At 40.9% G+C, this 25,169-nt stretch overlaps 1 protein-coding gene across 1 annotated transcript; it reads right to left on the reverse strand.

Annotated features, from left to right (window-relative positions):
• Positions 1–557: 557 nt before the first annotated feature.
• Positions 558–23,640, reverse strand: LOC111869080 (proteasomal ubiquitin receptor ADRM1). The gene is made up of 8 exons (XM_023860295.2): positions 23,212–23,640; positions 17,344–17,460; positions 17,154–17,256; positions 14,541–14,661; positions 11,907–12,157; positions 5,008–5,094; positions 4,018–4,184; positions 558–2,276 (listed from the first exon to the last, which is right to left on the reverse strand). Exons 1-8 carry the CDS (start codon positions 23,413–23,415, stop codon positions 2,013–2,015), a joined length of 1,314 nt encoding a protein of 437 aa, XP_023716063.1. The 5' UTR covers positions 23,416–23,640; the 3' UTR covers positions 558–2,012.
• Between the last annotated feature and the right edge of the window lie 1,529 nt (positions 23,641–25,169).

Raw genomic sequence — 25,169 nt, forward strand, 5'->3', positions numbered from 1 at the left:
TAATCAACAAGTGTGCAACGCCGGTCAAAGTTTGACACTTCTCTGGCCATTATCTCCGTAACCGTTCAACTTTGGACATAGGTGTTTTGGGTTATATCGGCATACTTTAACATAAGGAACACCCTCCCGAAGTTTGGTCCATTCCTCCTGGGACACCCTGTATAAGGATACTGAAGGGAAATAATCATATTGTATACATTCTCAAGTTTTGGTGTTTTCGTTCATGATACGTACTAGTCCATAGGGTGGCTACTTGTTTTGGAGGAACATAACACCTCCACCTGCAGGTTACAGGATGCAGACACCAAGCTGTTTTTTTTTTTACTGCTAGTGGGGTGGGACTAAGTCCCTTGTACTGCAGCCACTTATGGCCTATTGTACCAGCCCCAGATGATAGGTGAGGGTGATTGTGGGGCAACTGGTGGAATGAAGATTGGCAGGGGAAACCGAAGCTGAAGGATGTAAGAATATCAGAATGTGACAATATCAACACTGCAATACTATACAGAGTCCAACTCTGACACTTGCAATGGTTCAGGAAATGCATACAGGCTGGATGACATCAATTTGAGCATTTATTGCAAGTCATTTGTGTACATCACTTAACATCTACAATGCACGACTTCTGAGACACCAATACAAGACTGGACAAAATGAAGTACATGCACAGATTTTTCATTTTAAAAACCTGCCAATACAGATGAAACATAAAGTCTCTCCAATATTATAATATATTCAAGAATATGCTTTTTATCAGTAGAGGCACATCATCCAGGCTACTAATGAAATCACAGCAGTTTGCTGCAGTGATCTGCAGTTGGATAAACACCAATACAGTTCTCATTCAGGCATGTTACATGTGAGGGGTCACTGATTCAAATCACACTATAAATGATAATTTTGAAGAAGTGGACAGGGGAGATTATTACAAAAGACTACAGAGATATGTATGAAAACATAACATAAAATGAGGGTAATGTGGTCAACATTCTCGCCAGAATTATGCAATTACAGATCAGTGAGCTGCACAGCAGTGCAGGATTTGTATTTTCACAAGTCTCCCAGTACCCTGCCTCCCCATTTACTTTGTTCCTTATCCCTACTTCTCCAACCCACAAGCTTTCCTTGTCACTCCTGTTGGTATGTCTGCATTGCACAGGGTGGGAGTTCATGACATGGGCTTGAGCAGAGCAAATGAGAGCTGCTCTGGCCTGGCGTGGGTAGAGGTTTGGAGCCCAGAATGAGAGTCCTGTTTCCTAATCTGTGATTGGTTGAGGAGATTCTAAATATGGTTTCAATTTTACTGTAGGAATCACCTCTGGGATATTCGCTTAGTTATCTCACTTAACCGAGTGGCTTTGGCCACTCCTGTGTTTATAATTTCATCCGAATTCTCTACTGGCCCCAGGCCATGTTAGTTTGCTGGCTGTACAAATGAGGAGCTACACCAGGATCACAGCTGTAACCACATGGCGGTGGTCTCACCTTCTCTCTCTGGCCCCCCATCTCTCACATCTGGGTGTGTGTGCATGGGTGGGCCTCATTTGTTGCCTACATTTTAATTCTTCTTTCAATACATATCCCCTGTAACTCATTGTAATTGTGCCCACTGTCTTGACTTTTATTACCTTCTTTCCATGTGACAAGCAGCAATCAAGGATGGAGGAAGTCGATAGGAATACAAACTAGTTCCTCCCCTGTCCAAATTTCTCTTCAAAATTAGAGAATTGAAGTAATGTCCTACAAGAGAGCAGTTTAGCAATATGTATATTAATAATTTTATGCTTTACTTCAATTCACCTAAAGAATCTGCCTGTAATACACATTCAAATCGGTTAATAAATGTGATCTTACATTCAAGCAAATCAGGTAACAATCTGAAAGATAACAGTCAGTTACCACCAAATGGACAATGAATTATCATTCAGTACCAGTCGCCTCTCCAGGAACAGTAACACATAAAACAATAATAAATCAAACAAAATAAACCACCTTTCCCCTCAAACAACATATTAATCAAGTGACATAACTTCATCATCATCATCATCTGCATCATCACCCTTTTTACTGCGCTCATCCTTCTTCTTGCATTTCTCGTCTCCACCGGGTTGCTTGTCTTCATCTTCCTTGTTGATGCTTGCTTTTTGAAGAGCCTTTACAAACTCCTCCATGTTGCCCTGGTTCGCAGCATCCACAGCCTCAGCTCCGACTTCGAACTGCTGGACCACAGGACCAAGCTGGCCTGACTGTAAGGCTGCACTGAACATACTCAGAGCCTGCACAGTACACAAGTCAAACATCTACAAAAGTTTCAGCCAAAAATTTAAAATATTATGGATGAAAGTCACCTGTGCAAAGAGTTTATACTGTCCCACAGCAATCTGTAACAAGTTGTGCATGCAAACCCAGTGTGCAGCTCAGGATAGACAACACACAACTGTCACACACAGCATATCAAGCAGCCTCCTTCCCCCCTTCTCCTTCCATTGCAGCCTTTACCCCAAGTTCCCTTCTTTGGAGCTGGGAAGCATCATGAGTTCATCCTGTATTCAAAATCTTATCAAGAATTAAAATGATAACATGTTTCATTTTCAAGGTTCATGGTCATCAGAATGTAAATATTAAAATAGAGTACAATTCAGTCTCCTCAAAAAATTGTAAGATAAGGCTATGCATGCTGAAATTTACAGAGAAGATCTACATTCTTGTCAAACCTGAATTCTCTAGTGTAAAAATTGAAGCCTGCTCTTGTAGGGTTAAGATTAAAATTAAAAATAATACTGTGACATGATGGCTGAAAGCCAGAATACGGGAATGACATCTGACCACTGCTAGGAAATGGCATGGTAAACATGTGTCCATGCCAATGAATATACACGCAATCACTGGAAGCAGTGCCTTCTACATGGTCCGTGCCAAGGTTTTATAACTAGGCATGTGACTAACTGCAGTTCCTGAGTAGTTACATAAGACATAACATGCTTCACAGCACTGCATTGACAGAAAATCTCTATACCGTATTTACGCATGTATAGGCCGCGTGCGTGTATAGGCTGCAGCACAATTTTCAGACAGAAATTATAGAAAAAATAATTTTCTTGGAATATTATTTCAGGAGTAGAACACCCTGTATTACTAATCATGACTATTTTTTTTAATTAAGTGTGATTTCGAATATTTCGAATATAAGCCGCACCCCAGTTTTCCTCTTGAATTTTTGGCAAAAAATGTGCGGCCTATACATGCGTAAATACGGTATATCTTGTATAAATGTTACTTAGTACAGTGCAACAACAAAGGGTGCACAGAGTCCATAGTGACCTTGACACTGTGAGAGCGCGGATATACTAGTGCTGAAATTATATGCTACAAATTTAGGGCCTGCATAGAAAGACTGACCCCTCCTTCACACAAGAGTATGCCCCATTTTGAAACACATACATGTTTAGGAGAGAATAAAAATCTTGGTCATGGATCTCAAGGAGACTGAAGCCAGGAATGACTGTGCTGGTAAAGGCCAGTACCAATTTAACTTGACCAAATGACAAGCCAGTCAGCTGGAGGCTGCAGTTGCTGGTGAGCCATGAGAATGGAAGCAGTGGAACCTCCAATGTTAGAAGACATTACCAAGTAATGACTAGTGAAGACATAACAGACAGAGTATGCCACAGATATTTACAGTGTGTGTAGACCAGTGAAACTGTTACAATTGTTTGTAGTTACAAGACATTCAATAAATCCAATTAATAATCCAAACCCCAAGGCTAATCAATAACATGTTACAATATGTATACATACAATTAGACGTGACTATGGATGAATTTCAGGTTTTCACGAAGTGCCTATGAAGAATATGATCTTCCACAAAACTAAATAGTGTCATAGCTCAGAAGACAGTACTCTTGAAAGAGACCACTATAAGAACCTCAGATCCAAAATGATCAACTGTCTTTTATTCTTAACATCTACCAAATGCAAGACAAAGGGACACAGTGCAAATGGACTGACTCTGATTACCTGTTGAAACTGGGGTGATGCTAGGGTTGAGCGTAACTGTTCGGATGCTGGAGGAGGTGGATTTCCACCAATGCCTGATGGTAGATGCTGCTGCAGTTCACGCACTAAATTAGGATCCCCCAGCACAGCTTGCAGATTCTCAGTTGTTAATGCAGAGGACAAATCAACTGCAAACCAAAATGACTGGTACCTGACACTTCTGTCCATTTACAACAATGTTCAGTTATTTTAAAATCCAGGTTATATTAAACTCTTTAATTCATAACTTAATTTGTTTAGAATGAACTTCCTTTCATGACAGCATGAAGCTAATCGCTCCCACATCTCACAAACATGCTTTTCCCTCATTCTCTGACACTACAGTAACAGAAACTGGAGCTTCATCAACCATCAACACCAAAATCCACCAGTGAACATGATCCCAAACCAGATCCATCCACCTCTAATCCTCACAATATAACTTTCTAAGATATATCTTGGCATGAAGCTGGCCACTCACTTCCATCTAGAGCCAAGGTTAGGAATGGTGGACCTACACCTCCATTCCCCCATGTGCCCTCATAGCAGGGATAAAATTTATCTTACTTTATCTTAACATTATCTTGCCCTCTACATCTCAATTTTCCAAGTGGATCTCTTCCAACAGATTTCCTTACCAGAATAATATTCTGTCTCCAATATTTCTCTAACCCAACAGTAGTAATCAAAGAATTCTCTGTTATGTAATATCCTAAACTGCTCGCTTATTTTCCAGCTTGTGCCCAGTACTTTCCAGCACACTGTTTCAGACACTTGCAATTCATGTTCTTTCCCCTAAAGAATGCAATCACATTTCACATCCATAAAAAAACAAATGCCAAATCATTAAATCTTTCATCCACTTGGCACATATATCAAAGTACTTCAAATCATCACCTCCTAACCAGCTGCTGTAATAATACAAACAGTGAGTTTGTAATAATCAGTAATAGCAAAAAACTGCATCCATACCTGATCGCTGGTTAGTAGTTTCACCTGCAGGAACATTCAAGCCCGACAGAAAGTTCTGGAGATCACTTAACTGAATTGTAGTCGAACCTACAGAAACCAATAGAGTCCAGGTTATGCCAATTTGCTCCTAACATTCATAAGTGCTGTATGCATATTATGAGAGGCAGTCAAATGAAAACGGGTCAGAAGCCAAAATAATTAACCCTTCAGCGTGGGCATTTAAATATCGCTGTTGTGGGGCCTAAATTATAAATTATATTATGTATCATAACTTTTGAACTATATAGGGTATAATTATGAATTTTTCACTGAAATTATCTTAAAAGATGGTTTTATAATCTTTCCTTATAATATGAGCACCCTGTATCTGAGCGATGGAAGCAAGTGGATTAGAAGTTGAGTTTCATATGGTATTTCTTGAAACATCCATCTAAACACAACCCTGCCTCACACCCACTACACCAGAAATATTTTTTTTTTCCTTTTACCATGTTTTGCGCACACCACACATCTTTTTTTGAGGCTTTGCATTTTTCCTCTGGCTGGAATACGCTCCAGGAAATATCGTTCTGTGAATCTTTTAGGCGGTGGCTCAACTGACGGACGGCCGTATACAGGATGAGGAAAACCAAAACTGTGATTTTCCACAAGGCCTTGTGCTAGTGAAATTCTGAACTTTAGCGTGCCCATGTTTTTGTTATTCGGGAGACACCGATATATGACCATTGCGTTATGTATTGCTACATTGAGTAGTCTCTTGAATAACTTCTGATACCACTTAGTACTCTTCTTTCGTTCAAGTAGATATGGCTGTAGCATTTGATCCGTCAGATCCACTCCTAGCATGTTTCTGTTGTAATCACAAACAACCAAGGGCTTTGTTTCTTGTTTGCTTAATTCACAACCACACGCATATCATCTTTGTGGTATGTCGATATCATAGTCACTCGGCCATCGCAACTGTGAGGTCAACGTTCTATTTAGACTGACTGGCAGAGGTGCAGGAAATTTAATGTTATGTTTATATGAACAGAGAGCGCATTCTTTTCACAACAGCCCAGTGCAATCGTCATCATGCTGGCATGGTTCGTTCCATATTTATGGGCCTTCGAAATTAAGTTTACAGCTTGGCGTACGGTGTACGGCAAACCGCAGGTAGGACCATTTAAATACCAGCATACCGTGTACGGCAAACCACGCTGAAGGGTTAAAGAACAGTTCTTACCTCAAAAGTAATTTCCAAAACTGTTAGTACATTTATCCCACTGGGAGATAAGACAGGCAATTCCACCCTTGAAAAAGCTTGTGGGCTGTCTATGGAACCACATCTTTACCCAGCCACACATGTCTTCATCCGATGCAAACCGATGTCCAAGAATGTCTCTCTTCAGGTCTCCAAAAATGTGAAAATCACATGGGGAGAGATCTGGGCTGTACGGGGGATGTTGAAGCACTTCCCAACCAAATCTCTGTAGCGTATTCCTCACAGAGTTGGCAGTGTGGGGGCATGCATTATCATGAAGGATAATGCTGTTTGATAGCATTCCAGGGCATTTTGACTTTATGGCACATCTCAGTTTCTGCAAAGTGTCTTCACAGAACTGTGCGCTGACTGTGGCCCAATGCTCAAGAAATTCGACAAGTAGAGGGCCCTTGCAGTCGAAGCAAAGAAGAATGTCATCATTGCTTTACCTGAACTTGCGTCTACGGCTTTAGATTTCTTCGGTGGGGGAGAATTCACATGTTTGCTGTTTGCTCTCGGGTTCAAAATGGTGGCACCAAGTTTTTTCCCCAGTGGCAATCCGGGACAGAAAAACATACTCTTCCTCATGGTATCGTTGCAAGTGATCCAGTGATGCAGCCATTCTCTGAGTCTTCTGTTCCTCCATGAGTTGATGTGGAACCCACTGCGCACAGATTTTGCAGTACAGCAGGTGTTTTGTCACAATGGTGTGTATGGAACCTTGACTTATTCCCATCAAAAGACTAATTTCTTCCACAGCGATCCATCGCTTTGCCCAGATATGACCATCCAATGCAGCAATAACATCAGGAGTGATGACACGATGAGCCTGTCCTGGGAGAACATCATCTTGCAGTGACACACGTCCCTCTCACAATCTCTTATGGCACGCCAGCACACGCGAATGTGACATGCTGTGTTCACCGTAAACAACAGACATGTGACAATGAATTGCTCATCCTCCTGCTCCTTCAGCAGTCAAAAAGCGCACTACACTTCACTGTGCTTCTATATCCGCCTCCATTACTGATGTTGGACAACCACACATAGCGCTAACCTTACTTCCAGAACAATAAACAAATGACTAGTGTACAAGGGCACATTGTCATTGTGCTTTCCCGAGTCCCCACCAGATGTTCATATCATAAGCAAATTCCAGTGTTACCAACTTGCATGCCGTGTGAGTTATGTGTGGTGACCCACTCTCATTTGACTGCACCTTATACATACTCAGCCCTTCTAATGGGGCATACAAGGACGGATAATCTAAAAGGGTATTGGTCAACAGATCCATTTTTAGAAATTTCCATTTTTGGCAAGCTAATGAGCCATAAGAGATCTGAACAAATTTGATGGTGTTTGCATTTCAATAATAATGAACTGCAAACACAAACAACAAGCAGGCTTTTCAAAATTCAGCCCTTATTAAACTTTTTCGTTCAGAAATTTCAGATAGTTTATAAGCCAAACCAACAATTGTCTTTGGACGAATCTGTGATTCCTTGGAGGGGAAGGCTTCGTATGAGAATATATAATCCTGGGAAACTTACAAAGTATGGCCTACTTGTTCATGTAGTTACTGAAAGCACTTCAGGCTATATTGGAAATTTACAAATTTATTCTGGTGAAGGCAAAAAATTACAAGAAACTATTGTTTCCGTTTTGGAACCCTATCTTGATCAAAATTACCATGTCTATCAAGACAATTATTATAGCAGTGTGGTAACTGCAGAATACCTTCTTTCGAGAGAAAAGTACATATTTGTGGAACAATTAGGGTGAGCAGAGGCCTTCCTCCAGTTCTGAAAGAGGAATCTAAATCCCTGAAACGTGGTAAAACCACATTCAGGAGGAAGGGGGATATTCTTCTTCAGTCCTGGAGGGATACTCGTGTTGTGAATATGATTTCCACAATTCACAATTCAAGCATGATTGATGTTCAAAGGAGACATGGACAGGTAAAGAAGCCTGTTTGTATTTCCGAGTATAATATGTTCATGAAGGGAGTTGATAGAGCTAATCAGTACTTGGCCTATTATTCTGCTCCTCGGAAAATAAGTAAAGTGGACAAAGAAAGTTGCCTTGTGGCTTATAAATTGTGCCTTTTCAATTCATTTTTGGTTTACAAAAATCTAAACCCTGATTCGAAATTGAAATACAAAGCATTTCTGATGAACGTGGCAAATGCCTGGGCTACAGACAAGATGGTGGCAGCAGTCAGGCACAGACTTAGCGCAACCAGGCCCAACAACTCCCACCCCACGCAGGCCTCATGTGGACACCCCTGGACAACTCTTGGGTGATATGCAGAAACATACCCTCATGAAAATTGTGATGATTGAATATTCCAGGGTGAAGCATCCTTCTAGGCAATGCCATGTTTGCACAGTTCACAAAAAAAGGAGTATGACTGTCTACATTGCAAGTTCTGTGTATTGCCACTTCACAAAGGGGAAAGTTTCCAGAAATATCACACTCTCAAGCACTTCTAGAAGCACTGGTGTTCTCCAAAAATTTTAGTTCATAAAATTAATTAGGAGATTTTATATTAATTTTTAAAGTGAACAGTGCACAAGTCAGGGTAGCAGGTTTAAAAATGCCGGTCCCCAGGGTGATTTAAATATTTAAATTGCCAGTGTGCAAAGTGTTAAGATATCGCCATCTGGGTCAGTTCTTCATGGAACCAAGTGACTTTTATGACACCCCCATAAGCCGGTTCCTACACTTCATTAAAAGTGTAGGATTAATAAAGGACTAATCCAAAGGGGAAGCACGATAGATCACTGAAGGTCATGGTGCGATTGTCGGATTTTATGGCCCACCCCTCATACTCACACTCACACTCATACTGTTGGAAGCATTTATCTATGCAGTCCACTCTGAGGCTACATCGCTCAACTGACCAAGTTGAGATTAGAGTGCAGTGCAGTTCAGTGGAGTGGAGAGGAGCAAGCTGGTTGTCAAAGCAGTCAGATGAGAACGGCAGTTCAGTCGTTGTGGGCTGCTGCGGTGAGAAACTGGTAGCTGAGGCAGGGGGGATAGTTTGGGAACCCAGAGTAAGGAGAACTTCTGCAGCTGGAAGTCGTTACCAGACAACAACTGTTGAAGATACAGCAGACTGAGAAGACTCAGTACATGCTATAGTGATTGTAAAGTGTGTGAATAAGTGAAACGGTTATAACTGCTTGTAGTTCATGATTTATTCTAACCGTCTTACAGTGCATACATTTATTCACCTTACTCTTCTCTCTTGCACTACATGTTTCAGCACAAAAGTGCCATCTTCAGGTGCTTTTCGATGTACGTCAAACTACTTCATTGCATGCTCTGTTGTCTTTATACTAAAATATATATTCGTCATATATATTGATAAATTTTAAATATTAAAAATATTAAAACTGTTCAGGATTTGTCATCCTTATGTCGTATCTCAATACGCGTATAGAGTATAACACACGCAGTCACAGGAGCAAGACACAACACAGAGCACAATACACACACGAAAGCAGGAAGAATACTCTGATAGAAGAAGATAGGTGTGACTCACGTATTGAGATACGACATAAGGATGACAAAACCTGAACAGTTTTAATATTTTTAATATTTAAAATTTATCAATATATATGACGAATATATATTTTAGTATAAAGACAACAGAGCATGCAATGAAGTAGTTTGACGTACATCGAAAAGCACCTGAAGATGGCACTTTTGTGCTGAAACATGTAGTGCAAGAGAGAAGAGTAAGGTGAATAAATGTATGCACTGTAAGACGGTNTACCTTTAAGTAGCTTCTCAATGAAACTTACTTCAATTGTCAATCAATTACTTGCAATGATATATTTATCATGTAGTCATAACAATCCTCACTTCATTACTGTATTAACTTCAGCAAGTGTGGAAGAAAGAAACAAGCACCAACACGGTGCTCAGTTGGGCTGCAGACATGCATCAGATTCTGTAGAACCATTCACATAGTACAGAACCAAGAATTACTTTTCTTCACATTTTACTGCACATTCATCATACCAAAATATTTTCAAATGAAAGTTATAAGATTTTAATTAGCTGTGCTGCTATCTTATGTAATAAAAATTTTCTGTACCCAAGCCATTCTGGAAACAAATGGTAAAGGTCTGATTTAGTTACGTGTAAAGGTCTCACATTTGACTAATACAGACCAAAATTAAATTCATTGAACAACTTATAGAAAAGACCCTCCCAATACCAAAGTTTGTTAAATCCATTCTGTAGCTTTGAAGGCAAAATTTATATAGACAGATGAACACAAGATCTCCCATATCTTTTGTTCATTTGAAGGACCTTGTGCAAATGATGCTCAATGCAAGTGGTGCCTGTAACAACTGGACTACAATATATCTGCACACGACCTGTGGGCAGTCAACATATCTCCATTTAGACAAGACACTATCATACAGAATACACTGAGAACCTCTCAAAAAATAGGGCACTGAGGATAATATTAAAAATGATCTCAGACAAACAGCCATGGGGGATGCGAACAACATTAATATGGCTCATGCTCATATCCAACAGACAGCTGCAGCCCTGCAGTTAAAGTCAGTTTCTTAGATCAGAGTTGGTGCTTCATACTGCCATGCATATGAGTAACTATCAACGGGGTTTTGGATCAGAGACTGCATTTATTGACCACTTACAGATCGTAACTATAACACTACTGCTAATCTCCACACCTTACAAATCACTACAGCACACACTAGGTCTTTTTGTTCTATTGTTACTAGTCATTTCCCAGTAATGGATCTTAAGGATTGAAATTTCTCACCTTCCATTCTCAACTACACCAACTAAGTCTTCTCTTCACAAACTCCCTTACAACTGACTAACTTCTAAACTTGTCCCCTTGGCATGGACTGCATAGAAAACACTGTTTATTGTTGTACTCCAATCCTTTCCCTGGGAACGTTTTTTTGCGAAAACGTTACCCAGTACAGCTGTGAATGCTTGCTTATTATGCATTTTGTCAAGCAGCATATGTTTTGGGGTACATTTCACGGTTGTTACCCAGCAATAGACCTTCATGCTACCATACAATCATCAAAGACAACTGGAGTAGCTGCCAGTAGTGACTAGGTTATCGGCTGGATGCCCAATGGATTGTGCTGATTTCTGGCACAGGTAACAGAATTTTCTCTTGTTCACAGTGTTCACACTGGCCCTGGGACCTATCCAGTCTATTGTTCAATGAGTACCAGGGCTTCCTCCCACTGGTTTGGTATGCGAAGCTGGCCAACTCACCTGCATCTAGTGTTGAGGTTAAAATGTGGATCTTCACCTCCACTCCTCCATAACTTTACCTTTTATAATTATTAAAAATCTTCTACATAAAAATTTGTCCTTTTATTTATTTTTATTTTACTGAATTATGTTTTCAACTGCCAGGATTATATAGCATTGATTGGTAGAATGCTCAGGGAAGAATTAGCTTGAATAGACATGGAAGTCAGCCTCATGACTGAAATAAGGTACTACCCCAACATTTGCTTGGTAGGACTGAGAAAAACGACAAAATTCTCATTCAGGGTAGCCATTCTCTAGGCCAAGATTTGAACTTGGGACTCTTCAAATTGAAAGCAGAAACAAGGCACTAGTTTATTCATATTAACAGTCTGACCTGGCTTAACAGCAGCAGCAGCAGCAGGCTTGGCCGCTTCACTATCGGCTCCCTTTCCTGTGCTTCCGCTTGTGGCAGTGGCAGTGGCAGTGGCGGTGGTGGTGGAGCTAGCAGTAGTGGTCACACTAGCGGCCGTGCTGGCAGGCGAGGCAACACTGGCAGTCGTAGAACTTGTTGTGGAAGCTGAAGTAATGGATGTAGAAGATGGAGTAGAGGATGCATTGCGAGAACTCTGCCCTGTTGATGGGCGACTGAAAATAATTCATGTCAATCAAACAAAACCAGTCCTTCACTATCAAATTTCTGCTCATCATAAAGTCTGTACAAGCCTGAGCTTACATGCTCAGAAACACACATTACATTTGGGCTCAGCACAGGATGAGATTTCAATTAACAACTTCACACCCATCTACTCTGCTAGGGCTTACCTCCCAGTCCAAACACTTCTCACAGTACACTAAGAGTCTGTACCATTTCACTGGGAGTGAATTGATACCAAATGATCTACATCTATTGAAAGAACTGCAAAAAGTAGCTACATGCACCATCTAGCATCAGAGGAAACAACTACATCCTAGAAGTGTGTTTCAAAAGAATAACATTCTTTTGCCATATTGTATTACTTACTATTTGGCCTTGGTGAAATTTGGTAGTCTGGACAAAGGACACAGAAGAAGATGCAGCAGTTAATTTTTTTTTTATTTAACAGGGCCACAATTTTATTACACAGGTGGGACTCGAACATAATGGACACACAACGCAGTAATTTGAATGGTTTACATATAGAAACCTGAAAATGGATCCCCGGTTCAAAGCTGGGCAACCTACTGGATGATAGGTCCACCATATCAATCAAAATCCATCAAACATTCAAACAACTGCCAACACAGCAACAGCAACTAACACACTCATCACTTGCTGCACTTGGATGCAGAACAAGTATCCTGACAATCAACCTCTAGCACACTGGGTTTGGCACATGAGATCAGTCCAGCTGACAGAGCACCGCATTTATTCAATACTAATACTGGCAACATCACGTTTAAATATGGCTGCCAGATATGCAGAAGTGGCAGGTCTAAAATTCCCCATTCCAGGATTATAGACTGCTACCATTGACTTTATAGATGACCAGCAATCCTGTAGCTCCAGGAGATTTACAATTCATATTCTTGAACAGTAAAAATTAATTAGTACTTTACTAAAGCCCTATTTCTGGTTTATAAACCTTAATAAACAACTTTAAGTGCTTATGGTATTTTATACCCTGGGGTCGACTCAGCCTCTAACAGAAATGAGTACCATGAATCTTCCTGGGGGGGGGGTTGCCAGCATGTAAGGCTGACCTCCCCGCCATTTGTAATTCGACTGTCTAGAAAAACGTGGGCGCCTCGACATCTCACAACCTTATGGGCCTCCACAATCTGTTACAGGAATAGCTTTACTTCCTATGGTATTTTATGCTAACAAACAATGGTGCTGATGGAAATTATCATTTCCACACTTGGCACCACCACTGGTAGGGGTGATGAAGTCATTTCAATGAGCTACAAGGAGATGGGAGGCATGTATGAGAAATAACATCAGTTTTGTGAATTTGTGCTGAAAGGTAAACTTGTCCCTATGCTTACTTTAAAGACCACATCATGAAAACATACAAATTGTTGCATAGCTCCAAGCATTCTTAACCCTAGAAGTAGATGGAGGTGTGAGGTCAGCTTTGCTCTCATGCCACTTTATTCTTGGGATGTGCCCTGACACCTATTGGAGAGAATGCTAAATGGGCCCCAGAGTCTGGCTGCTTGGATGCAGTAGTGAAAGTGGAAATTCCCTATCTCCATCACGAATCATACCATAATTGTTCAGCCACTACAATGAGTTTGTGAAAGAGAAGGATCTGTTACACTGCTTATTATTCCAGATTTACTGCAGAAAGTTCAAGAGACATTACACTACTTACAACATAAATTCCTCAAATACGCTACACTACTAAGCCCAATGCAAACACATACAGACTAAACACATTAAAGATTAACTGGCAGGCTATTGTTATATGCAGTCTGCATTCAGCTGCAGCATTCTTTAGGCCCCCCATACACACACAGTTTGGGCTTCCGATCAACCTTACAGGCAAAACTTTCAAAGTTTTCCCTCTCCCTTTCCTTCCCCATACACGCACAGATAAACCGGCAGGCTTCCGGCCTATATTGCTGAGTCACACACGTCATGTGCTACGTCCTGCAGGCAGAACTGACGGACTGGCGGGTTTCCTACAGGCCAACAGTCCAAACAATTGGCCGGCCGGCCGGCCGGCCGCACCATACACATCAGTTTTGCCTTTCAGTCTTCAACTGTGCAGGCCGAACAGGAGGCCAAACTGTGTGTGTATGGGGGGCCCTTAGGGTAACACACTGAGGACAACAAACTTAGAGAAAGTGTGGAAAGCAACTGATTTTGTGTCGAGGGGTTTAAATGACAGCAGAATCATAGTGACCATTTCAGAACACACGAGATAAATTTCTGCTTCGTCTTTAGGCACTGAGATGCATTTCTTATTGGCAATAGATTTTCTGTTCACTTAATGCAACACCATACATAGAAATATCTCTGGGTTGTAGGATACAACTTTTATACCGTAAACGTATGTGACCAGCTTCCAATAAGCTGGACAGTCCTCCAATCTGCCCTACACCGCCAAACAACTGCATCAGCTGCTGCTGAGACATATTGTTCAATAAACTGTGAAGATCTGCATCTGAAAAACACACAGTGAAGTATCACACAAATGTACCAGTCTCAATATCGGTACATCCACTGCCAAGAATCAGAGTGCAAATGCTTTACAATTCCAGCTGCAATTCTGTACACATGTAAAATGAAGGTCTTCAGTCAGTCTCTGCCCACTTCATATTCCAAATCACTCTGCAGAGTTGGATAAAATTTAATACAGAAAAATAAAAAAATACTAAAAGTTGTCTGCTTCAGACTGATCCATTAGAACACAGAGGTATAAATTAATTTGTAGTCTTACTGTATAAATAATAAATAATATGAAGAGTACATTCTTCTGGGAACTACATCATGTAGTTCGGAAAATGTCCACTGACATTTCAGAAGAACACATCGCATTTCCGCCTTCAGCACTGAAGCATAAGCCACACATTAAACCAGCAATAAGAAAGCAGCAAGCTTTGGAACCTCAGATCCAACATATAAGTACAGGTAACTCACTTCTTGAGGCTTCATAAAAAATGCTGTAAAGTAAAAATAAAGTTGTTCCTGTGCTTAACTAATTAAGCACTACCCCATTAAGATATATGGGGGAGTGGATGTAGAGATCCATGTTTCTTGGCCTTGGCACTAGTTGGAAGTGAGTGGTCAGCTTCAGGCCCCACTTGTTTACTTGTGGGGAAACAGTACCCAGTACCCATTGGAAAGGAGGCTGGGTGGGCCCCAGAACCGGTCTGGACAACATGGAGAAAATTCTTGACCCTACTGGCACTTGAACCCCAACCCCTCAATCGTCGAGCCCACAGTCAGTCACTATACTAACTGGACTATCTAGGCTCCAAAAAAAAAATTGTCATCATTTTAATCTGTTCCAACTTATTTAGACAGACCAATTTCAATCACTGGCACTCTCTGTAATTTGTACTGCTTCCTGAGTAATGGTGAGCAGCAAGGAGAAGGGGTAGTGTTGTGTGGGAGGCAATGCAGGAATCCAAGTGGCAAAGGCAGGATGACCCTGCTCCACAGCCTCTTCTGTGCATCTGCCATTGTATGAGGAATATGAGGCTGGAAAGCTACTAAAGATGGATGATTTTTGGAGGTCACAGCCAACAGATCCACCAAATACCACCACTGCAACTTCACCACCAGATTCAATGACCATAAGTGCAAAATTCAATGCCATGCATTTTTTCAACTAATCCAACTCCCTTCCCTCATCCACCCATACAGTCACCAAACCATCTAGCATGAGTTCAGGGAGGGCTAATTTTGATTATTTCTTTAGTATTAACATAAACTGTCATCTAAAAACACATCTTGTAAACATGTTTCTGATGTCTGAGACAGTGACAGAGAAGGAGCATGTGCTTGTGTCTCTTGGAACTACAAGGCAACTGATTCTGGATCAGTGGCACAGGTTTTCCATGCATGCTGGATCACTGTTATGAAATCACTGCCTAAGGTAAAAGTACTGAAGTCGGGATTCACATAATGCATCTCCCCCTCCCCCCAATGACTCCCTGTTCACAAGATTCGTCTCTGAATAAATAGTCCTCTGGTGGACATCAAGCTATAACAATGTTCACAGAACACATCTGGTCTTTTAGCAAGGAAAGTGTAGTGTTTGATACTTTTATGAACCCAAAGTTTAAAACACAGGATTATCACAATTTAATGATAACACTACATAAGGGACTGGATTAAACAGAGCTAGATATTCACAAACTATACCCCAAAACAAGAAGTCAGGATAGCTCAGTCAGTACAGTGACAGGCTATGGGCTGCATTGGCCCAGGTTCGATTCCCAGCATGGCAAGCATTTTTCTCTTCTCTACAGTATCCAGACTGGCTCTGGAGCCCACCCAGCCTCCTATCCAATGGGTCCCATGGCCTATCTTCCCAGGGTAAAGCGGCCAAGCATGAAGCTGACAATTCACCTCCATCTAGTGCCAAGGTCAAGAATGGCAAACTTATACCTCAACTCCCCCATATGTCTTCATGACATAGTGCTTAATTAATTAGAACGGGGACAACTTTACCTTACCCTAAGAACTACGAATCACAGCATTTTTTAAAATACAACATGGTTTTCCACAGGAAACCACTCGTAAGAAAAGGAGATAACTATTCCTGTCAAATGGACCTGCACATTTATACAGGACACAGAGTGGAAAGTGAGCCACAACAGAACCATTATCATTACATCTGGTGGACAGCCTGACCATTACATTGTACACACCTCTTATGACTGATTTAACAATATCATGGAAAGTACAGCACTTACTTCACCCCGCACTATGCGAATTAAAAAAAATACAGCACTTATACAAGTACAACTATCATCTTCCTGGGTGACAACCTGCATGTCACAGCGACAGTATGACAGTAGCTTTCATAATGAACTATTCCATCTACAATACTTAAGCAAGAATTCAATTGCTTTTCATTCTGTACGACATATTCTGACCTCACCACAGAAACCACAAAGATATTTGTTAAATGTAAACTGCAAATACCTGGAGTTCCACCTCCACTTCTCTGAGATCCCGGAGTTGGAGGATTGTTAAGCACTTCATTAATACGGCGGCAGTTCTCGTCATCCTTATCCGTCTTTGGTTCCTATTACATCAAACGGAATTTAAATGTTTATCCATGTCTGGCCTTATTACTGGCAAGCATTCTGAGTTAGAATTATAATTTCAATACCTGAATCCAAAAGAAGAATTTCCTGCTTGATGACTTAAATTTCAGGACGTAAACACGCCCAGTGGTGCACTGAGCCACTCGTTTAAATTCACAGTCATCAGGGAAGATAATAAGGTCCTGAAAATAAAAAACATCTTGAATGACATGCTCATGTCTTGTCTACAGCTGCAACAGGCCATCAAAAATTGCCTACAAGCTCTACGTTCATCACGTCTCATCCTTAGAGTAGATGACTAATATGCCAGCAGCAGAAACAAACTCGGTGGTTCTCAAGTCCATCTACTCTGTGAACCAGGGTACATCACACCATGTACAAGCAACCTTACAAAGAAGGGTTCTGTGTAAGAATATCTTAATTTCCCACCAGGTATAAACACTGGATGTATGTTGAACACTGAATCCAGAAATTTTCCAATAGTGAGATAACAGTCTAAATTACTAACTGATGGTGACACACCCACTCCCCTAACAGATGGAGTATACAATTTATCTGCTCTGTAATGGAAACGTAAATGGTATAACAAGAATGGTAAAAAGGTAAAGCTATGCCTGTAACAGGCCATGAAGGCCTATAGGGCTGTAAGACTTCTAGGTTCCCACATTTTCTACTAGGTCAGCTCACAGATGGCAATGAGATTCTCAACCTCACGTGCCAGCCGCCATTTACCCCCCAGGAAGATTCCTGGTACTCATTTCTGTTAGAGGCTGGGTCGGCCACAGGGCTCGAAGGATTAGGTCAACTGAAAAATCCAATGACCTCATCAGGAATTGCACCTGCAACCTTCCAGCTTGTAGCATAGTGCTTCAATGAACTATACTATCACATACTCCTATAAAGAGAATGACTTCTAGTATTACAAGGTAAACACAAGGTTGTTCCTGGGAACAAATGTAGAACATACAGCATACTCATTTGTACACTGAAACACACAAGTCGATGGACATATACACACACAGTACACCCAAACCTTAACTTTTTGTTATCAATGCTATCAACCCTGACACCCTTACACCCAAACCTTAACTTTTTGTTATCAATGCTATCAACCCTGACACCCTGTGTATTAAATATTAGTTCACTGTTCCTGTGCCCAAGTACGAACGATACCTATTACGTAAACCCAAATTTAGGTGCTCAATACAGCAATGGTTTTGAATTATCCCATGGCATATTAACCATTACTTGTACAACAAACTATACACTGCTGCGTCTGCTGAAAAAAAGATACAACAATCCATTAAAAAATTACTGCCAAAGTGGTGTGAAGTCTGGAAACTGTGATAACACACCTAAACTTCAGAGATAATAATGAATACTTAAGGCTCGGCATTCAGTCACATTCCCACAGTAATGTGCTTTCCTGCTGCTGCACCTGTGCACTATTTCCTCTGACATAGTTGCCATTACTGATAGTATGTTTACACACCCACATTCAGAAATTACTTCAACAAAGAGTGCAGCTGTTAGTGTGACATGAGTTACAACCAAAAGAAAATCCTTAATTTAATGACAGCTTAGGACGCTGGAAAAGTTTTTCTTATTCCTTTCTTCAATGCAAAAAAAAAACATTTCATATCTGTGTTAACGTCAGTCATATAGTCCATTCTTCCAAAATCAAGGGAAACGGCTTGGATACTGCAACTTGCAACACTTGTTTTGTAGTAGGAAACACTGACGAGTGTGGAGGCTGCAGTGGTTGTGGCATGAATGAGAGAGGGGACTGTTGCGGAGAGAGTGGTGATTGTTGTGACAGCAGTGGTGACTGTTGTGACAGCAGTGGTGATTGTTGTGAAGGTGGTGGTGATTGTTGTGAAGGCGGTGGTGATTGTTGTGACGGCAGTGGTGACTGTTGTGACGGCAGTGGTGACTGTTGTGATTGTAGCGGCTGTTAATTTCATGTCTAAAAACATTAACGATTTCTGTTCATTTAACTATGCTGTCATCATTTGAGACTATACACGTCAATAGAATTCACCCCTTGAGGTCTTGTTTCACGACAGATAACATAAAGAAAAACACAGAAACTCTTCGCTGATGATAGTAAGGAGGTTGGTTTAAAAGCAAATGCAGAGAAAACTAAGTATATGTTGCTGTCTCGTCACCAGAATGCAGGGCAAAATCATAACATAAGGGTAGCTAACAGATGCTTTGAAAATGTGGAACAGTTAAAATATTTGGGAATGACAGTAAGAAATCAAAATTTGATTCTGGTGGAAATTAAGAGACTGGACTCAGGTAATGCTTGCTACCATTCACTACCATTCTCCAGAACCTTCTGTCTTCTCGTCTCTTGTCTAAAAACGTAAAAATCAGAATATACAAAACTACAATTTTGCTTGTTTTGTATGGGCATGAAACTTGGTCTCTGACATTAAAGGAGGAAGACAGACTGAGGGTGTTTGTGAACAGGGTGCTGAGAACAATATTTGAGCCAATGAGCGCTGTTAGAGAAAACTCCATAATGATGAGCTTCATAGCTTGTACTCTTTGCCTAGTATAATTAGAACGATCAAGTCAAAGATGATGGGATGGGCAGGGCATGTAGCATGCATGGGTGTGGGGGGGGGGGGGGAAGCACATATGATTTTGGTGGGAAAGCCAGAAGGAATGAAGCCACTAGAAAGACCTAGAAGTAGGTGGAAGGATAATATTAAAAAGGATCTTAGAGAAATAGGGCAGGTTGGTATGGACTAGATTTATCTAACTCAGGATAGGGGCCAGTGGAGAGCTCTTGTAAACACGGTAATGAACCTTTGGGTTCCATAGAATGTTGGGAAATTCTTGAGCAGTTGAGTGACTTGCAGCTTCTCAAGAATGGCTCAGTTTCATGAAGTTAGTCAGTTATGTACGAAATGCATAATGCGACTACGAACCTGGGAATGACGAGGTACAGACAAAACATGTAGTCTAGGTATGTATTCAGTACATTTTACACAACATTGATTATGACTGTTGATTTTGAATAGTATCACTTTAATTGCTGTGAGTGACAAAAAATATACCTACCTTAGCTCCACATATTTTATGGTTGTTTTTAGTTTCATAACAGTATGCTATTAATCATCTATCACTGCACTATTTTTTTATTGGTAGTGGGGTGGGACTAAGTCCCTTGTACTGCAGCCACTTCTGGCCTATTGTACCAGCCCCAGATGATAGGTGAGGGTGATTGTGGAGCAACTGGTGGAATGAAGATTGGCAGGGGAAACCGAATTACTCAGAGAAAACCTGCCCCAACGCCACTTTGTCCACCATAAATCCCACTTGACCAGACCTGGATTCGAACCCGGCTGCCGTGATGGGAAGCCAGCAACTAACCGCTTAAGCTATGGCACAGCCTTATCACTGCTCTAAATGTTATGTTGTTATTAGACACAATCCATCATGTCCAATTTACCAGAAGGGCTGCCAAAGGAATAATACCACCAAGAAGAAGAACTAGACAAGCAAGCAGAAATGGGACAGGGGGAGGACATCCTGGGATGAAAGGAGGGCTCCACTCAAGCTCAGTTACGATTCTAGCTCAAACTAGTGGTGGGGGTTGTTTTCCCTGGTGCACATGGCAGGGCACAGCTAGGTAATCCCCACCATCAGTGTTCCTGGGGCAGGGGCCTTCTCTCCCTGCACTTAAGGGCTCAGTTGCTGGGTCTTCTGCTGTTGTAAAGCAGCAGGAAATCTCTCAGGGACTCTGGCTCTACTGAGGGCAAGGACATAAGGTCTCTTACCAGAGGTGAGTAAGCTGCCTACCAAGAACAAGAGTCAGAGAGGCTAGCAAAGAAGCAGACCCAACCAGGACCAGCAAGCTCAGCTGTTCCTGTCTATATGTGGCAGTGGGTGGTCATACACACCTTGCAACCAGTTATCTGAAAGAAGAAGATTCTCCTCCTACATCAAACATTGGCCCTTCTGCTGTTGAAAAGAAGCAAACATCACCTTTCAGGGGCTCTGGTGAGGGACCCATGAAGTTAAAAAGTGAAAGAGGTCTCTTAACAGAGGTCAGTAGCCTGACCATCAAGAACAAATGTTCTGACCAGCAGAAGGTGGTCAGGAAAACAAATGTTCTTCTCAATGAAACTGAGGGTTCAAATGATGATCAGTTGTGAGTCAGGGTGGGAGTAGGAGTGGGGGCTCAGGCATCTTTGTGAGTGAATAACAGAGGGCAAATAGGGTACTCTGCTGTCAATACTCCAAATCAAAGAGACTCTACTCCAGTACCCTACTTGACTGGAGCCAGATTAAATATCTCCGACTGCATGGGTGGAGCTGATGGACATCAACATGACCTCAGTCTGGAGGATTTTGGCTGAGGCACTTTAAAGAGCTGACGCAAATACTGAGGTATGGTAATGGTCCAAAAATGATCAAATTGCTTTGGGTGACTACAATGTTGTCCCCCCCCACCTAAGTCAATTTAACAGGATGGTGAGGAGCCAAAGAAAACCACGGACAAAAGCATTGAACTCTAAACAATGGTATGAACAGTAGAATTGTATTCCTTTAAAATACTTTTGTATATGAAATATTACACATATTTGTTACTAATTCAATACAAGTATTTTCATAATCAATAAATTTTATGAACACAAAGCAAACAGATTACTATGCAATGAAAGAGTTCTATGTTCTGGGACATGATGCTGCATAGTCTTTTAGAAATTGAGTGACATACCAGAAGTATGTCACCTCAATCTTCAGGGCTGAAGAATAACCCAAGCACTGCTTGCTATTAGCTTCATGCTTGTTTCTTAATTGGCTTATTCTTCAACCCTGAAGATGGAGGCGACATGTGCCTCCAAAACGTCCACTGAGTTTTACAGGCAACATGATGTTACATCCAACGGTTTTTTTAAACACAAGCCCAGTGCTAGGAATGTTAATAAATTCATGCACTACAATACTAGTGCAAGTCTGGTGAAACTCACATGCGCAGAATGCAGTGTGAACTGCAAGAAATAAACAACATGGCATTTAGTGTTGATAAGTGAGTTTATTCTTGGTGGAGCATTGGGTACAGTCTGGTACTGATACTGATATTGCAATCAAACTTCATGACAGCACTGATATTTGAAACTGTGGCAAACACTTAGTTTCAAATACGTACGGCAAAATGATTTAATGATTACCTGTTTTACTTAAATGTGCCTTGAAACATAACCAGATTAGAAACATTCACAGCACTGGAAAAGTGCACAGTTTGATGATATAAGTTAAACTAGGCAATTGCAAAGGAACTGCAAGAAACAGTGTTCCAAATATGATAGGAAAACGTACTGGAGTTGTTAAAATACTACTGCATGTAACAAATAATATTTCTGTTTCAAATCAGTTTTTAACTGCCCCAAAGCTTTGGCATCAGAAGCTATTCCCTCGTGATCTTATGAATAACTGCAGCAAAAATTATTAATACCATTAAAAGCAACTCAGTGAAGGTCTGAGTCTTTTAGATATTCTGCTCAGAGACTGACGCTAATCACTTAATTTACTTTACCAGACTGAAGTTCATTGGCTGTCATAAGGCCAAGCTGCTATTATGCTTCCAGCACTGTTGCCACAGTTTGATGAAAATTTTAGACAAATTGCTTGATCAAATAACCTCAAATGAGGCGCCTACTTTCAATACCTATATGTACATGCAACAGTAATATTAAAACGGACCTTAGCGATGTAGGGTGGTAAGCATGAATTGCTTTGACCTGGAGAGGATACTGTCAAGCTCAATCCAATCCACTTTTGTGAAATCGGTAATAAACCTTATGAATCCGCACAAAAACAAGCTCTTTACCAGATGAATAATTATCACCTGCCTAAAAAGAAATTAGGGCTTGGAATTCCTCAACAGTACCCATATACCAGTACGTCCTACTTACATCTTCAACCGTTCCGGTTTGGCGATCTTTCCAGCAGAAATGCATAAGTGAATCATCAGACTGGTACACATACAATAAACCTTTTCTTTTATCAGGGTGAACCATTTTACCTTTCAACGACATTTTGCCCGCTTTGCATTCTACAAGATTTTTGCTTTGGGCGCGAGAACCAGCATTCCCAAATAGCGAGCTAACAACTGGCATTGTAATTATTTTGAAGTTCCTTTCTATAAAAAATGTCCTTAAATCTGCTGCATAAGACACCCAAAACGTAAAAATTAGGATAAAAGGGTGGAAAGCTAAGAAGTTAACACCCTTAACAACCACAACGTTTATTACTTCCAAAACTCAAATTACAGCCGGCGACCAAATAACCACTAATGACCACTCACTTTCAGCAACTGATCATAGGCAAACCGGAATAACAGCAGCACCAAAGCACAGCACTCTCACCGTCCACCACATACCAGTGATCGCCAGTGATCACTAAAGTATACACGATACAACGAGAATATGCTGCGTGATCCAGAGAGCATAAAATAATTAGATCAGGGAGGTCTGTACGGGCCGTACAGTCAGCATTTGTTTGTGTTATGATACGTTCATTCGTGCAGAAATGCTACAGGAAATACGGGAAGTGCAAGTGATAAATTAATAGTCAACATGTACATACATGCAAGATGCAACATAGATTTGCCAAATTAGCATGCCTCTGTAATCTCACAGGAGAGATATACGTAAGAAACCCCAGAGAGAGATGGAAAGATGAATATAAAATGTTCTGATTATCGGAACGGGCTTGTGTAATATCCAACCCTCGAAGGCAAGGGAAATAAATAGTAACAAAGCCTATTAAAGTTATATCCGATGGGTATCGTGGTCTTTTCCCGGGAAGTAGAGGGCAGGGGTATGAAGCCAACCATGCACCTAAATCTAGTGCCGAGGTTAAGAGTGACGGAGCTATACGTTCACTCCCCATATGTCTTCGTGATGTGCTGAATTGGTGCAGAACAGGATACCAAGAATCTCCTTCTCAAGACTGACAGGCGGCACAAGTTCAGCCCCCATCAAGAAAGACGATAGGCGAAGGGACACGAACCTATTTGTTTTATACATTTTAACTTAAACAACAAAGTTTTAAAAAATTTAAAAGCTTTAATATACCAGGAAAGCTGCTGTGGTTGTGGAAAATTTGGATATTGTGTATACTGTGCATTGCAGGCATTGTGTGTGTATGTATTTTAGCACTCAGAACACCCATTGTGATAGTAGTTTCCAAATAAGTATCGATGTTCCCTCTGATGATGGTCCGTAAGGACCGAAACATGTTAAGGGTGCTAAGTTTTCAAGTAGTAAAAACTTAAATAGTCACACTGGACGGAGTTGTTTTGTCTTTGGAATCTGAAAATACATGTATTAGTGCGTCGTTTAATTCCTTCCTTCCACTGAAAGCTCCTAAATAAATGTTTTCTACATACATCTACAAGTTATACATATACTCGTATATATAAACTAGATATAGGAAGGATAAAATTGCGCACATATTTTTCCCGTGTTACGTAAAGTTAACGCTTCCTCAGATATCGGAGATGGGCTAAAGTGAATGGCCGTTTTCGTGTTCGGCTGGTTTTACCCTCCAGATGAGAGTCATTGGTGTCCCTTGGGCCTGTATAGTGTGGACCCTATTGCCGGTCAGACAATTGTGGGGACTGACTGATGGACCGTTGTCTGTGACTGATTCTTAGGCGATGAATTTTTGTTTCGGTTTATCATATCTATTCTGTGAGTGGTGATAACATTTTGATGTTCTCAATATGAAATGTAGTACATATAAGAGAAGGTTTACGATTTGCTATTAGTGCGTGTTATTCGTGAGAGATGACGTTAAATGTCGGCCTCGACTTATCGTTCAATAACATGCAGTGCGGAAAGCAACACGGATGAAAGCAGGGGAAGTT

Source organism: Cryptotermes secundus, unplaced genomic scaffold (assembly GCF_002891405.2).
Source record: "Cryptotermes secundus unplaced genomic scaffold, Csec_1.0 scaffold455, whole genome shotgun sequence".
In the NCBI taxonomy this organism is placed as follows: Eukaryota; Metazoa; Arthropoda; class Insecta; order Blattodea; family Kalotermitidae; genus Cryptotermes; species Cryptotermes secundus.